General features: G+C 40.1%; 1 protein-coding gene across 4 annotated transcripts in view; it reads left to right on the forward strand.

Moving 5' to 3' along the window:
* rapgef4a (Rap guanine nucleotide exchange factor 4a) overlaps positions 1–17,102 on the forward strand; it is a 101,186-nt gene that overhangs the window by 77,445 nt on the left and 6,639 nt on the right. For all 4 annotated transcript variants that reach the window (XM_079880275.1, XM_079880277.1, XM_079880278.1 and 1 more), the window contains one exon: positions 13,030–13,176. In XM_079880275.1, the coding sequence (XP_079736401.1) occupies positions 13,030–13,176 (147 nt within the window). The remainder of the gene's footprint in view (positions 1–13,029; positions 13,177–17,102) is intronic.

Genomic DNA, 17,102 nt, shown 5'->3' on the forward strand with positions numbered 1-17,102 from the left:
GCATGCTATTGCTGCAATTAAATAGGAATTTGCTGTAACACAGGCATGGAATGTCCAATCTGCCCCAAACTTCACACGTTTGATAAGAGTCATGGCCTGAACACATCTACATGAGAATATTCAGTTATAGTAATAGCGCCACCTGCTGTCAACAGGAAGTGACATGTTTAACACTGTTGTGGTCTCCTAATAACATATATAAAAGAGCCAGCAAGTGCTAAACAGGTTAGCAACATACTAGAAACATGCTAGCAAACACTTAGCTAAGTGATAAAGCATGCTATTACTGCAATTAAATAGGAATTTGCTGTAACTCAGGCATGGAACGTCCAATCTGCCCCAAACTTCACATGTTTGATAAGAATCATGGCCTGAACGCATGCCTATGCTCAAATTCAGTTATAGTAATAGCGCCACCTACTGGCAACAGGAAGTGACATGTTTAACACGTTGATGCCGTTCTAGCAACATGTTAAAAATGCCATTGAGTTCTAAACATGCTAGAAACATATTAAAACATGCTAGCAATACTTAGCTAAGTGCTAAAGCATGCTAATTCAATGAAACAGGACTTTGTTGTTACTCAAGAAGGCAATGTACAATCTACCCCAAACGTCACACGTTTGATAAGAGTTATCTCTTGAACACATGTCCATGCTCATATTTAGTTATAGTCATAGCGCCACCTGCTGGCAACAGGAAGTGACGTTTAACACTGTTCTTGACTCCTAATAACATATAAAAAAATGCCAGTAGGTGCTAAACATCCTACCAACATACTAGAGACATGCTAAAACATAATAGCAAACACTTAGCTAAGTGCTAAAGAATGATATTACTGCAATTAAATATGAATTTGCTGTAACTCAGGCATGGAATGTCCAATCTGCCCCAAACTTCACACTTTTGATAAGCGTTCTGTCCTGAACACATGACCATGCTTATATTCAGTTACAGTCATAGCGCCACCTGCTGGCAACAGGAAGTGACATGTTTAACACTGTTGTGGACTCCTAATAACATATAAAAAAGTGCCAGCAAGTGTTAAACATGCTAACAACATACTAGAAACATGCTAAAACATGCTAGCAAACTCTTAGCCAAGTGCTAAAGCATGCTATTATTGCAATTAAATAGGAATTTGCTGTAACTCAGGCATGGAATGTCCAATCTGCCCCAAACTTCACACTTTTGATAAGAGTCATGGCCTGAACACATCTACATGAGAATGTTCAGTTATAGTAATAGCGCCACCAACTGGCAACAGGAAGTGACATGTTTAACACGTTGATGCCGTTCTAGCAACATGTTAAAACATGCTAACAATGCTTAGCTAAGTTCTAAAGAATGCTAATTCAATGAAACATGACTTTGTTGTTACTCAAGAAGGCAATGTCCAATTTGCACCAAACTTCACATGTTTGATAAGAGTTCTGTCCTGAACACACATCCATGCTCATATTCAGTTATAGTCATAACGCCACCTACTGGCAACAGAAACTGACATGGTTAACACAGTAATGCAGTACTAACCACATAATTATTGTGTACTAAGCATGCTAGAAACAGACTGAACATGCTAGCAACACTTAGCTGAGTCATGAAGCATGCTATTATCACCATTATACAAAACATTTTGTAACTGACTTTGACATACTCTTACTATATATACCTCCTTAAATGTACATTTCCCAACCATGCTCTGCCTTCCTAAAGCCACCGAGTGTTGATGGCACGGGTGCGAGGGCCCTTTCATCGCTGCTTGCAGCTTTAATTAGGGCCCGAGCACCGATGGTGTGAGGACCCTCTTGGAATTGCTCTGTTTATTATTAGGGCCCGAGCACCGATGGTGTGAGGACCCTCTTGGAATTGCTCTGTTTATTATTATTATTATTATTCTTCTCCGCATTGAATTGCATTTTTGAGGGCCTAAACATGCGCGAAAACTCACGAAACTTTGCACACGCGTCAGAACTGGCGAAAATTTACATCTGATATAGGTTTCAGAATTGGACGGGGCAAAATGGCTCGATAGCGCCACCTATAAAAGTTCAACGGAGTGCGCCTCCTGCAACGTTCCACGTACGTGCACGAAATTCGGTACATACGTGTAATGACCTAATACCTACAAAAAAGTCTCTTGGAGCATAGCCCTAAACACAACAGGAAGTCAGCCATTTTGAACTTCCTCTCAGATTTTTGTGCAGTTTTTGCCATTTTCAGGCCTCGTACTTTAACGAACTCCTCCTACAGTTTTAATCTGATCATCTTCAAATTTGGTGAGTGTAATCTTAAGGCCTTTGCGACGTTAAATTGCGAAGATCTTGAGTTTTCGTCGAAGGGCGGGTCCTCGGCGGCCTTACAAATTTCGATGTTTCGCCATGAAACAGGAAGTTGCTGTAACTCAGGCATGGAATGTCCAATCTCCCCCAAACTTCACACGTTTGATAAGAGTTCTGTCCTGAACACATGGCCATGCTCATATTCAGTTATAGTCATAGCGCCACCTGCTGGCAACAGGAAGTGACATGTTTAACACTGTTATGGACTCCTAATAACATATAAAAAAGTGCCAGCAAGTGCGAAACATGCTAACAACATACTAGAAGCATGCTAAAACATGCTAGCAAACTCTTAGCTAAGTGCTAAAGCATGCTATTATTGCAATTAAATAGGAATTTGCTGTAACTCAGGCATGGAATGTCCAATCTGCCCCAAACTTCACACTTTTGATAAGCGTTCTGTCCTGAACACATCTACATGATAATATTCAGTTATAGTAATAGCGCCACCTACTGGCAACAGGAAGTGTCATGTTTAACACGTTGATGCCATTCTAGCAACATGTTAAAAATGCCATTGAGGTCTAAACATGCTAGAAACATGTTAAAACATGCTAGCAATACTTAGCTAAGTGCTAAAGCATGCTAATTCAATGAAACAGGATGTTGTTGTTACTCAAGAAGGCAATGTCCAATATGCGCCAAACTTCACACTTTTAATAAACGTTCTGTCCTGAACACATGACCATGCTCATATTCAGTTACAGTCATAGTGCCACCTGCTGGCAACAGGAAGTGACATGTTAAACACTGTTGTGGACATATAAAAACATATAAAAAAAGTGCCAGCAAGTGCTAAACATGCTAACAACATACTAGAAACATGCTAAAACATGCTAGCAAACACTTAGCTAAGTGCTAAAGCATGCTATTGCTGCAATTAAATAGGAATTTGCTGTAACACAGGCATGGAATGTCCAATCTGCCCCAAACTTCACACGTTTGATAAGAGTCATGGCCTGAACACATCTACATGAGAATATTCAGTTATAGTAATAGCGCCACCTGCTGTCAACAGGAAGTGACATGTTTAACACTGTTGTGGTCTCCTAATAACATATATAAAAGAGCCAGCAAGTGCTAAACAGGTTAGCAACATACTAGAAACATGCTAGCAAACACTTAGCTAAGTGATAAAGCATGCTATTACTGCAATTAAATAGGAATTTGCTGTAACTCAGGCATGGAACGTCCAATCTGCCCCAAACTTCACATGTTTGATAAGAATCATGGCCTGAACGCATGCCTATGCTCAAATTCAGTTATAGTAATAGCGCCACCTACTGGCAACAGGAAGTGACATGTTTAACACGTTGATGCCGTTCTAGCAACATGTTAAAAATGCCATTGAGTTCTAAACATGCTAGAAACATATTAAAACATGCTAGCAATACTTAGCTAAGTGCTAAAGCATGCTAATTCAATGAAACAGGACTTTGTTGTTACTCAAGAAGGCAATGTACAATCTACCCCAAACGTCACACGTTTGATAAGAGTTATCTCTTGAACACATGTCCATGCTCATATTTAGTTATAGTCATAGCGCCACCTGCTGGCAACAGGAAGTGACGTTTAACACTGTTCTTGACTCCTAATAACATATACAAAAATGCCAGTAGGTGCTAAACATCCTACCAACATACTAGAGACATGCTAAAACATAATAGCAAACACTTAGCTAAGTGCTAAAGAATGATATTACTGCAATTAAATATGAATTTGCTGTAACTCAGGCATGGAATGTCCAATCTGCCCCAAACTTCACACTTTTGATAAGCGTTCTGTCCTGAACACATGACCATGCTTATATTCAGTTACAGTCATAGCGCCACCTGCTGGCAACAGGAAGTGACATGTTTAACACTGTTGTGGACTCCTAATAACATATAAAAAAGTGCCAGCAAGTGTTAAACATGCTAACAACATACTAGAAACATGCTAAAACATGCTAGCAAACTCTTAGCCAAGTGCTAAAGCATGCTATTATTGCAATTAAATAGGAATTTGCTGTAACTCAGGCATGGAATGTCCAATCTGCCCCAAACTTCACACTTTTGATAAGAGTCATGGCCTGAACACATCTACATGAGAATGTTCAGTTATAGTAATAGCGCCACCAACTGGCAACAGGAAGTGACATGTTTAACACGTTGATGCCGTTCTAGCAACATGTTAAAACATGCTAACAATGCTTAGCTAAGTTCTAAAGAATGCTAATTCAATGAAACATGACTTTGTTGTTACTCAAGAAGGCAATGTCCAATTTGCACCAAACTTCACATGTTTGATAAGAGTTCTGTCCTGAACACACATCCATGCTCATATTCAGTTATAGTCATAACGCCACCTACTGGCAACAGAAACTGACATGGTTAACACAGTAATGCAGTACTAACCACATAATTATTGTGTACTAAGCATGCTAGAAACAAACTGAACATGCTAGCAACACTTAGCTGAGTCATGAAGCATGCTATTATCACCATTATACAAAACATTTTGTAACTGACTTTGACATACTCTTACTATATATACCTCCTTAAATGTACATTTCCCAACCATGCTCTGCCTTCCTAAAGCCACCGAGTGTTGATGGCACGGGTGCGAGGGCCCTTTCATCGCTGCTTGCAGCTTTAATTAGGGCCCGAGCACCGATGGTGTGAGGACCCTCTTGGAATTGCTCTGTTTATTATTATTATTATTATTCTTCTCCGCATTTAATTGCATTTTTGAGGGCCTAAACATGCTCGAAAACTCACAAAACTTTGCACACGCGTCAGAACTGGCGAAAATTTACATCTGATATAGGTTTCAGAATTGGACGGGGCAAAATGGCTCGATAGCGCCACCTATAAAAGTTCAACGGAGTGCGCCTCCCGCAACGTTCCACGTACGTGCACGAAATTCGGTACATACATGTAATGACCTAATACCTACAAAAAAGTCTCTTGGAGCATAGCCCTAAACACAACAGGAAGTCAGCCATTTTGAACTTCCTCTCAGATTTTTGTGCAGTTTTTGCCATTTTCAGGCCTCGTACTTTAACGAACTCCTCCTACAGTTTTCATCTGATCATCTTCAAATTTGGTGAGTGTAATCTTAAGGCCTTTGCGACGTTAAATTGCGAAGATCTTGAGTTTTCGTCAAAGGGCGGGTCCTCGGCGGCCTGATAAATTTCGATGTTTCGCCATGAAACAGGAAGTTGTTGTAACTCAGGCATGGAATGTCCAATCTGCCCCAAACTTCACACGTTTGATAAGAGTTCTGTCCTGAACACATGACCATGCTCATATTCAGTTATAGTCATAGCGCCACCTGCTGGCAACAGGAAGTGACATGTTTAACACTGTTATGGACTCCTAATAACATATAAAAAAGTGCCAGCAAGTGCTAAACATGCTAACAACATACTAGAAGCATGCTAAAACATGCTAGCAAACTCTTAGCTAAGTGCTAAAGCATGCTATTATTGCAATTAAATAGGAATTTGCTGTAACTCAGGCATGGAATGTCCAATCTGCCCCAAACTTCACACTTTTGATAAGCGTTCTGTACTGAACACATCTACATGAGAATATTCAGTTATAGTAATAGCGCCACCTACTGGTAACAGGAAGTGTCATGTTTAACACGTTGATGCCATTCTAGCAACATGTTAAAAATGCCATTGACTTCTAAACATGCTAGAAACATGTTAAAACATGCTAGCAATACTTAGCTAAATGCTAAAGCATGCTAATTCAATGAAACAGGATGTTGTTGTTACTCAAGAAGGCAATGTCCAATCTGCGCCAAACTTCACACTTTTAATAAACGTTCTATCCTGAACACATGACCATGCTCATATTCAGTTACAGTCATAGTGCCACCTGCTGGCAACAGGAAGTGACATGTTAAACACTGTTGTGGACATATAAAAACATATAAAAAAAGTGCCAGCAAGTGCTAAACATGCTAACAACATACTAGAAACTAGAGCCCGACCGATATATCGGCAGGCCGATATTATCGGCCGATATTAGGCATTTTCAAAACTATCGGTATCGGCATTTATAACGGCCGATAAATAAATATTTCAAAAATAAAATAAAAACGGACGAAACACCCTTCAACCATGTTATGAGTGTTGGCGTTGTATAGTTAGTCCACCAGAGGGTACTCTACACCGTCCCTGTTGGCAACACTCGTGTATAACGCGCCACACATTCTGCAACCTGCTGATCCAGCCAGAGTCGGGCAGAGAGAACCGCGAGTGAGATCATCGGTGAAGTGTGTTCATGGTGAGTTGGTAACGACTCACTAGACATACGTTGCTTGAATAACAATTAAAAGAACATCCCTATCAGTTCTCTTAACTCAAATAAGGATGACAAAATTCGTGACTCATGTCCAGTTTTGCTGCGGTTAAATAAGCCGAGAGTGAAGCGGAACAACGCGACGTAGGCTATATTCACATAAAATGTTAACACTGCAGTTCACAAAAGTTCATAATGTGCATGTGCTTTAATGCTTTGTCGGTTAAACATTTAATTTTAAATGCTGATGCGCTGTTCTAACGTGTGCGTTTCTCAGCGCGTACATGTGAAGCTCACATGCACTAAAAGCCTTTCTACCAGCGCCTGGATACTGGACTAAGTTATCTTTCGAGTATTATTGTGCTAATACTGTTAAATACACACAATATTTACATAAACAAAGTCGGTTGTCTAAAGTGAAGGCAAAATTGAGAGAAAATCTGTTTGTCAAATGCGTGTACATTAGACGTGTCGTGCTCAGCTTTTAAAGAGACAGTAGCAATTGTAAACACATTGCCTCTTGTCCTTAAAGGGATAGTTCACCCAATAATAAAAATGATCTCATTATTTACAGGCACTCTAATGTTGTTCCAACTGTATTAATTTCCTTCTAATATTTTTCTAATATTAATAGTTTGAAGAATGTGGGTATGATAACCAAACAGTAACCAAACAGTAGCTGGTCCCCATTGACTTCCAAAGGAGAAAAAATATACTATGGAAGTCACTGGGGTACATCAACTGTTTGGTTACCCACATTCATCCAAATAACTTATTTTCAACAGAAGAAAAAAACAACTTGAGAGAGTAAATTATGACTATTTGAATTTGTTGTCAATTTTAATGTGAAATTGTTGTTTTTGTTCAAAGGACTAAACGTTTAGTCTTAAAAAAAAATCTTAAGTTTGTATTTTTATACATTTTATTTATCAGAACTTTAATATATTTTGATGTTCTTCTGTTCTGTTGTGACAATAAAAGAAACAAGTTTCTTTTTAAAATGCATTATCATATTATTTTAGTTAAAACTCATAAATAACTACAAATAACTAATGTTAGGGAAATTTGTTAATGTTTTGTTGCGCGTTTCTGAAAAAAAAATAAAAAATATCGTCCGATATATCGGAATATCGGATTTTAAAACCAACAAATATTTGTACCGGTATCGGCCTTCAAAATCCTTTATCGGTCGGGCTCTAGTACCCATCAAAAGTTTGTACACACCAATTGTAAAGTGTGTCCAAACTTACTGTACTATAATACACATAAATAATATTGCTACTGTATTATAATATACACATAAATAATATCGGCCGATATATCGGTATCTGGCTTTTTTTTATCGGTATCGGCATCGGCGCCCAAAAATCCATATCGGTCGGGCTCTACTAGAAACATGCTAAAACATGCTAGCAAACACTTAGCTAAGTGCTAAAGCATGCAAATGCTGCAATTAAATAGGAATTTGCTGTAACACAGGCATGGAATGTCCAATCTGCCCCAAATTTCACACGTTTGATAAGAGTCATGGCCTGAACACATCTACATGAGAATATTCAGTTATAGTAATAGCGCCACCTGCTGTCAACAGGAAGTGACATGTTTAACACTGTTGTGGTCTCCTAATAACATATAAAAAAGAGCCAGCAAGTGCTAAACAGGTTAGCAACATACTAGAAACATGCTAGCAAACACTTAGCTAAGTGCTAAAGCATGCTATTATTGCAATTAAATAGGAATTTGCTGTAACTCAGGCATGGAATGTCCAATCTGCCCTAAACTTCACACGTTTGATAAGAATCATGGCCTGAACACATGTCTATGCTCAAATTCAGTTATAGTAATAGCGCCACCTACTGGCAACAGGAAGTGACATGTTTAACACGTTGATGCCGTTCTAGCAACATGTTAAAAATGCCATTGAGTTCTAAACATGCTAGAAACATATTAAAACATGCTAGCAATACTTAGCTAAGTGCTAAAGCATGCTAATTCAATGAAACAGGACTTTGTTGTTACTCAAGAAGGCAATGTACAATCTACCCCAAACTTCACACGTTTGATAAGAGTTATCTCTTGAACACATGTCCATGCTCATATTTAGTTATAGTCATAGCGCCACCTGCTGGCAACAGGAAGTGACGTTTAACACTGTTCTTGACTCCTAATAACATATAAAAAAATGCCAGTAGGTGCTAAACATCCTACCAACATACTATAGACATGCTAAAACATACTAGCAAACACTTAGCTAAGTGCTAAAGAATGATATTACTGCAATTAAATATGAATTTGCTGTAACTCAAATGTCCAATCTGCCCCAAACTTCACACTTTTGATAAGCGTTCTGTCCTGAACACATGACCATGCTTATATTCAGTTACAGTCATAGCGCCACCTGCTGGCAACAGGAAGTGACATGTTTAACACTGTTATGGACTCCTAATAACATATAAAAAAGTGCCAGCAAGTGTTAAACATGCTAACAACATACTAGAAACATGCTAGCAAACTCTTAGCTAAGTGCTAAAGCATGCTATTATTGCAATTAAATAGGAATTTGCTGTAACTCAGGCATGGAATGTCCAATCTGCCCCAAACTTCACACTTTTGATAAGAGTCATGGCCTGAACACATCTACATGAGAATGTTCAGTTATAGTAATAGCGCCACCTACTGGCAACAGGAAGTGACATGTTTAACATGTTGATGCCGTTCTAGCAACATGTTAAAAATGCCATTGATTTCTAAACATGCTAGAAACATGTTAAAACATGCTAACAATGTTTAGCTAAGTGCTAAAGAATGCTAATTCAATGAAACATGACTTTGTTGTTACTCAAGAAGGCAATGTCCAATTTGCACCAAACTTCACACGTTTGATAAGAGTTCTGTCCTGAACACACATCCATGCTCATATTCAGTTATAGTCATAACGCCACCTACTGGCAACAGAAACTGACATGGTTAACACAGTAATGCAGTACTAACCACATAATTATTGTGTACTAAGCATGCTAGAAACAGACTAAACATGCTAGCAACACTTAGCTGAGTCATGAAGCATGCTATTATCACCATTATACAAAACATTTTGTAACTGACTTTGACATACTCTTACTATATATACCTCCTTAAATGTACATTTCCCAACCATGCTCTGTCTTCCTAAAGCCACCGAGTGTTGATGGCACGGGTGCGAGGGCCCTTTCATCGCTGCTTGCAGCTTTAATTATTATTATTATTATTCTTCTCCGCATTGAATTGCATTTTTGAGGGCCTAAACATGCGCGAAAACTCACGAAACTTTGCACACGCGTCAGAACTGGCGAAAATTTACATCTGATATAGGTTTCAGAATTGGACGGGGCAAAATGGCTCGATAGCGCCACCTATAAAAGTTCAACGGAGTGCGCCTCCTGCAACGTTCCACGTACGTGCACGAAATTCGGTACATACGTGTAATGACCTAATACCTACAAAAAAGTCTCTTGGAGCATAGCCCTAAACACAACAGGAAGTCAGCCATTTTGAACTTCCTCTCAGATTTTTGTGCAGTTTTTGCCATTTTCAGGCCTCGTACTTTAACGAACTCCTCCTACAGTTTTAATCTGATCATCTTCAAATTTGGTGAGTGTAATCTTAAGGCCTTTGCGACGTTAAATTGCGAAGATCTTGAGTTTTCGTCGAAGGGCGGGTCCTCGGCGGCCTTACAAATTTCGATGTTTCGCCATGAAACAGGAAGTTGCTGTAACTCAGGCATGGAATGTCCAATCTCCCCCAAACTTCACACGTTTGATAAGAGTTCTGTCCTGAACACATGGCCATGCTCATATTCAGTTATAGTCATAGCGCCACCTGCTGGCAACAGGAAGTGACATGTTTAACACTGTTATGGACTCCTAATAACATATAAAAAAGTGCCAGCAAGTGCGAAACATGCTAACAACATACTAGAAGCATGCTAAAACATGCTAGCAAACTCTTAGCTAAGTGCTAAAGCATGCTATTATTGCAATTAAATAGGAATTTGCTGTAACTCAGGCATGGAATGTCCAATCTGCCCCAAACTTCACACTTTTGATAAGCGTTCTGTCCTGAACACATCTACATGATAATATTCAGTTATAGTAATAGCGCCACCTACTGGCAACAGGAAGTGTCATGTTTAACACGTTGATGCCATTCTAGCAACATGTTAAAAATGCCATTGAGGTCTAAACATGCTAGAAACATGTTAAAACATGCTAGCAATACTTAGCTAAGTGCTAAAGCATGCTAATTCAATGAAACAGGATGTTGTTGTTACTCAAGAAGGCAATGTCCAATATGCGCCAAACTTCACACTTTTAATAAACGTTCTGTCCTGAACACATGACCATGCTCATATTCAGTTACAGTCATAGTGCCACCTGCTGGCAACAGGAAGTGACATGTTAAACACTGTTGTGGACATATAAAAACATATAAAAAAAGTGCCAGCAAGTGCTAAACATGCTAACAACATACTAGAAACATGCTAAAACATGCTAGCAAACACTTAGCTAAGTGCTAAAGCATGCTATTGCTGCAATTAAATAGGAATTTGCTGTAACACAGGCATGGAATGTCCAATCTGCCCCAAACTTCACACGTTTGATAAGAGTCATGGCCTGAACACATCTACATGAGAATATTCAGTTATAGTAATAGCGCCACCTGCTGTCAACAGGAAGTGACATGTTTAACACTGTTGTGGTCTCCTAATAACATATATAAAAGAGCCAGCAAGTGCTAAACAGGTTAGCAACATACTAGAAACATGCTAGCAAACACTTAGCTAAGTGATAAAGCATGCTATTACTGCAATTAAATAGGAATTTGCTGTAACTCAGGCATGGAACGTCCAATCTGCCCCAAACTTCACATGTTTGATAAGAATCATGGCCTGAACGCATGCCTATGCTCAAATTCAGTTATAGTAATAGCGCCACCTACTGGCAACAGGAAGTGACATGTTTAACACGTTGATGCCGTTCTAGCAACATGTTAAAAATGCCATTGAGTTCTAAACATGCTAGAAACATATTAAAACATGCTAGCAATACTTAGCTAAGTGCTAAAGCATGCTAATTCAATGAAACAGGACTTTGTTGTTACTCAAGAAGGCAATGTACAATCTACCCCAAACGTCACACGTTTGATAAGAGTTATCTCTTGAACACATGTCCATGCTCATATTTAGTTATAGTCATAGCGCCACCTGCTGGCAACAGGAAGTGACGTTTAACACTGTTCTTGACTCCTAATAACATATAAAAAAATGCCAGTAGGTGCTAAACATCCTACCAACATACTAGAGACATGCTAAAACATAATAGCAAACACTTAGCTAAGTGCTAAAGAATGATATTACTGCAATTAAATATGAATTTGCTGTAACTCAGGCATGGAATGTCCAATCTGCCCCAAACTTCACACTTTTGATAAGCGTTCTGTCCTGAACACATGACCATGCTTATATTCAGTTACAGTCATAGCGCCACCTGCTGGCAACAGGAAGTGACATGTTTAACACTGTTGTGGACTCCTAATAACATATAAAAAAGTGCCAGCAAGTGTTAAACATGCTAACAACATACTAGAAACATGCTAAAACATGCTAGCAAACTCTTAGCCAAGTGCTAAAGCATGCTATTATTGCAATTAAATAGGAATTTGCTGTAACTCAGGCATGGAATGTCCAATCTGCCCCAAACTTCACACTTTTGATAAGAGTCATGGCCTGAACACATCTACATGAGAATGTTCAGTTATAGTAATAGCGCCACCAACTGGCAACAGGAAGTGACATGTTTAACACGTTGATGCCGTTCTAGCAACATGTTAAAACATGCTAACAATGCTTAGCTAAGTTCTAAAGAATGCTAATTCAATGAAACATGACTTTGTTGTTACTCAAGAAGGCAATGTCCAATTTGCACCAAACTTCACATGTTTGATAAGAGTTCTGTCCTGAACACACATCCATGCTCATATTCAGTTATAGTCATAACGCCACCTACTGGCAACAGAAACTGACATGGTTAACACAGTAATGCAGTACTAACCACATAATTATTGTGTACTAAGCATGCTAGAAACAGACTGAACATGCTAGCAACACTTAGCTGAGTCATGAAGCATGCTATTATCACCATTATACAAAACATTTTGTAACTGACTTTGACATACTCTTACTATATATACCTCCTTAAATGTACATTTCCCAACCATGCTCTGCCTTCCTAAAGCCACCGAGTGTTGATGGCACGGGTGCGAGGGCCCTTTCATCGCTGCTTGCAGCTTTAATTAAAGCTATTTTATTATTTAAAAATGTGATTCACCAGTGTTTTAAAAGCTGTGTGTTGTAGTCCTCTTTAAGGTTTACTGCAGTGATCACACCTACTCCACTATCAGAGTGCCTGTCGCTGCGTCTGTCAGAGAGGTCATCTCCGCGGTTACCGATAAGCTGGGGTCAGGAGATGATCTTCTTCTCATCCACCTCAACTCCGCCGGAGGTGAACACACACACACACACACACACACACACACACACACACACACACACACACACACACACACACACACACACACACACACACACACACACACACACACACACTGCCTAACCATTTTTTCTATGCTTATCGCTGTATTGACAGCCATTTCCTCTATTTTCATCTGTGTTTGATTAATTGCAGGTTTATTAATACCATGTTTGCAGAGTGTGCTGTTGTACTGACCCTTATCTCTTTGACCTCTGGCTGACAATATGAGCTCTTTGCTGCTCCCATCTTGCTGTAGCATTTCAGATTCTGCATCCCAGTGTGTGTGTGTGTGTGAGACAGATGTTCCTTTCTCACTGCCAGTTCTGTCTGATACACCATGAGCTAGTGCTGACCTTCTGCGGCCACACACAGTAGCAAGTATTTGGACACTCAAGCCATACTGATAGTGTCACTGCATTAGATAAAATATAGCAAGGAAGGGGCATTCAGTTTTAAAAACAAATAGGACACATTTTAACAATTTAAGTCCATTTAAAAGAAATGATTTACAGGGACATACATACTATCGATGCAGTCAAATACATGTACAAAATCATGGCCCAGTGGCATACAATGGCATATATCTTCACAATATTAAGCATGTCACTCAGTTGTAATGGGTACAATTAACACCGTTTCCGCCATATATGGCGGCTGCCTATAATAGCAGACAGAGCACAGTTCTTTGCTAGCCGTTTAACCCTCTTTTTGGGCATCCCAAGTTGATGAAGCCCTCTTACAACCAGTCTATGTGTGTGTCCGTAATCAGCTCCGATAACCTAACTCTGAGATGGTATTTTGGAGTGGTTGGTATTTAATGACCTTAGTCATAAAAGCTTCCTCCATACTAGAGTCAAAGTTACATGCAACCTCCAAAACGAACACCTCACTGATCTCCTCATTAATCACAACAACATCTGGTGTATTAGCAGACAGATGTGAAAAGGTTTCAGAGTTATTACAATACTGAAACATGGATGGTTTTACAAAAGAAAGTTTGTAAAAAAAAATTGTACATACCCACACACACACACACACACACACACATACATATTGGGTTTTCATGTTTATGGGGACATTCCATAGACATAATGCTTTTTATAATGTACAAACTGAATAGAACTTTCTACATTTTTACATTTCCAAAAAAACATCACTTAGTATGATTTATAATCTGTTTTCCTCACGGTGACCAAAAAGTGTCCCCACAAGGATTTCGAATATGTCCATCTTCATTTGGACATTTTGTCTTCATGACGTAGGTCATACCTGAAACACACACCACACACACATGTTTACTTAGCTATCTAAATGGGGACATTTCATAGACATAATGTTTTTTATACTGTACAAACTGTATATTTTCTCCTTTTACACTAACCCTACCCCTAAACCTACCCATCACGCATTTCATTTAAAAAAAAAAAAAGCCATTACATTACATTTTTAAAAACCTTAAATTACAATGTTTTTATACCAGATTTACAAATGAGGACATCCCTAATGGGAGGTTTTTGTAGATTTTGTCATTGATTTTTGGTCACTTCTGGATACAAATTTGTTCCCAAAATATAGTTAAGTAGGTAAACACACACACACACACACACACACACACACACACACACACACACACACACACACACACACACACACACACACACGGGAATCCAGGCCACAGCCAGCATGATGTTCCACGGCGGAGCCGCAGGAGGGAGGAGCCGCGGTGGAGACCCAGACTGAGCCGAGGAGACACAGATCCAGGGTGACACCGCAGGTCCGGAGGGCCAAGGTGGAGCTGACGGCTCATGGGAGCGAGGGGGAGGTGGGGACCTGGAAGACCGCAGTGAAGCCGGAGCGACCGAAGACAAGGGTGAAGCCAGAGGGACGGCGACATCTGGTGGAGCCGAAAGGATGGAAGGCAGAGGCGCAGCCAGGAATCCTTTAGCTGAACCAAGGTGACTCCTGACCAAGGTGAAGACGGAGGGACGAGGGAGTCGTTGGAGCTGGTGGGATGATGGACCAATGCAGAACTGAAGAGTCAGAGGGCTGAGGTGGACTCGGTGACAGGGACAGGGAATATCATGCCAAGATGGACCTGGGGACGAAGGAAACATCTATATTGCTTAAAAAATCGATCAGATAAAGGTATCTCAGGAGACTGGATATGACACGACCATTGAATTCGGGTGTAGCTTGGACATAGCTGGCTTTGGAGACAGCGTTTTTAAGCTTTCTGATGCAGCCTTTGTCTTTGTGAAGTATGGTGCATCCAAGTCATGACGGTAAGATCATATTTAAGAGTTGAACACACATGAACACCACCACAAAGTACTAAATTCGAGGGGGAAGGACAATGTACATGATGGCCACTAAGATCTGCGAGAAAATTCTTTAGAGCAAGAAAAACAGTGGTCCCTCCACAGACCCCGAGTCGAGCGTCCTTCTAGGATCGCTCCCCAGCCCATGAGAGAGGCATCTGTCGTTAACATCTTGCGACAACAAGAAGCTCCCAGCACGGGACCCTGGGTCAGGAACCAAGGTTTCTTCCACATAACCAGGGCACGTAAGCATCGCCACGTAACCCTGATCATGCGAAAGGGGTTGCCCCTCAGGGAAAACCCTTTGGTCCTGAGCCACCACTGCAGGGGTCTCATGTACAACAGTCCAAAAGGTATCCTGTTGGACGCTGCTGCCATCAGACCCAACAGCCTCTGAAACTGTTTGACAGTGAGTGACTGGCCTAGCTTTATTCCTTTCACAGCTGAAAGGATAGACTCTATGTGTGCCAGTGACAGGTGTGCCTTCATCAACATTGAGTCCCACACCACGCCTAGAAAAGTGGTCCTCTGTAGTGGGGAAAGCACACTCTATTTGGCGTTTAGCCGTAACCCCGACTCTTTCATGTATGCGAGAACGACATCTCAATGCCGAACCGCCAACTGATGCAACTGAGCCAGAATCAACCAATCGTCGATGTAGTTCATGATGCGAATACCCTGCAGGCGCAGAGACACCAGAGCTGCATCTACGCATTTCGTGAAAGTGCGGGGTGATAGTGCTAGGCCTAACGGAAGAACTCGATATTGGTAAGCTTTGCCCCCGAAAGATATATATATATATATATTTTATATATATATATATAGAAAAACGGTAGGCCCCAGCGTGGAGGTTGTGACCGTTAGGGTTAGGTTAGGGTTAGGTTCCAGTTTACTTTTGAAACGAACGTCCTGTTTATCTGCTGGCCAGTCAGTACTCAGTCTTTCAACCACTCTTGCCACAACCTCAACCAGCTCTTCAAATGCATGAGACTGAGGTGGCGAATCCTCAGAATCTCTTGCATCGACAGTGTTAATGATGAAGAGAATGATTTAGGTATAAAGTTTAAAGATATAACAACCAGACGCAATAACACATCACTTGACCCTGATGTCAACTCAAGCCAGAGTGGCATTATTGTGTGTGTGTCTGTGTGTGTGTGTGTGTGTGTGTGTGTGTGTGTGTGTGTGTGTGTGTGTGTGTGTGTGTGTGTGTGTGTGTGTGTGTGTGTGTGTGTGTGTGTGTGGTATTTAAAGGTTGAGAAACTCTAGTGGTGGATTTAACATTCAATAAAAGCTGATGGAAGAGGCTGCTGGTTGAAGTTAATGTCTGAATGTGAAATGAAATGATGATGATTGTTTTTATATATGACTTTTGGTGACTGTCTTACATAATGCACAGTAACTAATAGTACATATTAAACTAGAGTGGTGCAAAACACTGTTCTTAAGTTTCCTAAACTTTTGGAATGTAAATATTGCAAAAAAGCTTCACTTATCTTTTTTTTTTTTTATTAAGTATAACTTCATTGTTTAGTCATTTGAGAAGCAGCTGATAACTGACATCTGTGCTTCCACATT

This window comes from Squalius cephalus, assembly GCF_949319135.1.
Source record: "Squalius cephalus genome assembly, chromosome: 9".
Lineage (NCBI taxonomy): Eukaryota > Metazoa > Chordata > Actinopteri > Cypriniformes > Leuciscidae > Squalius > Squalius cephalus.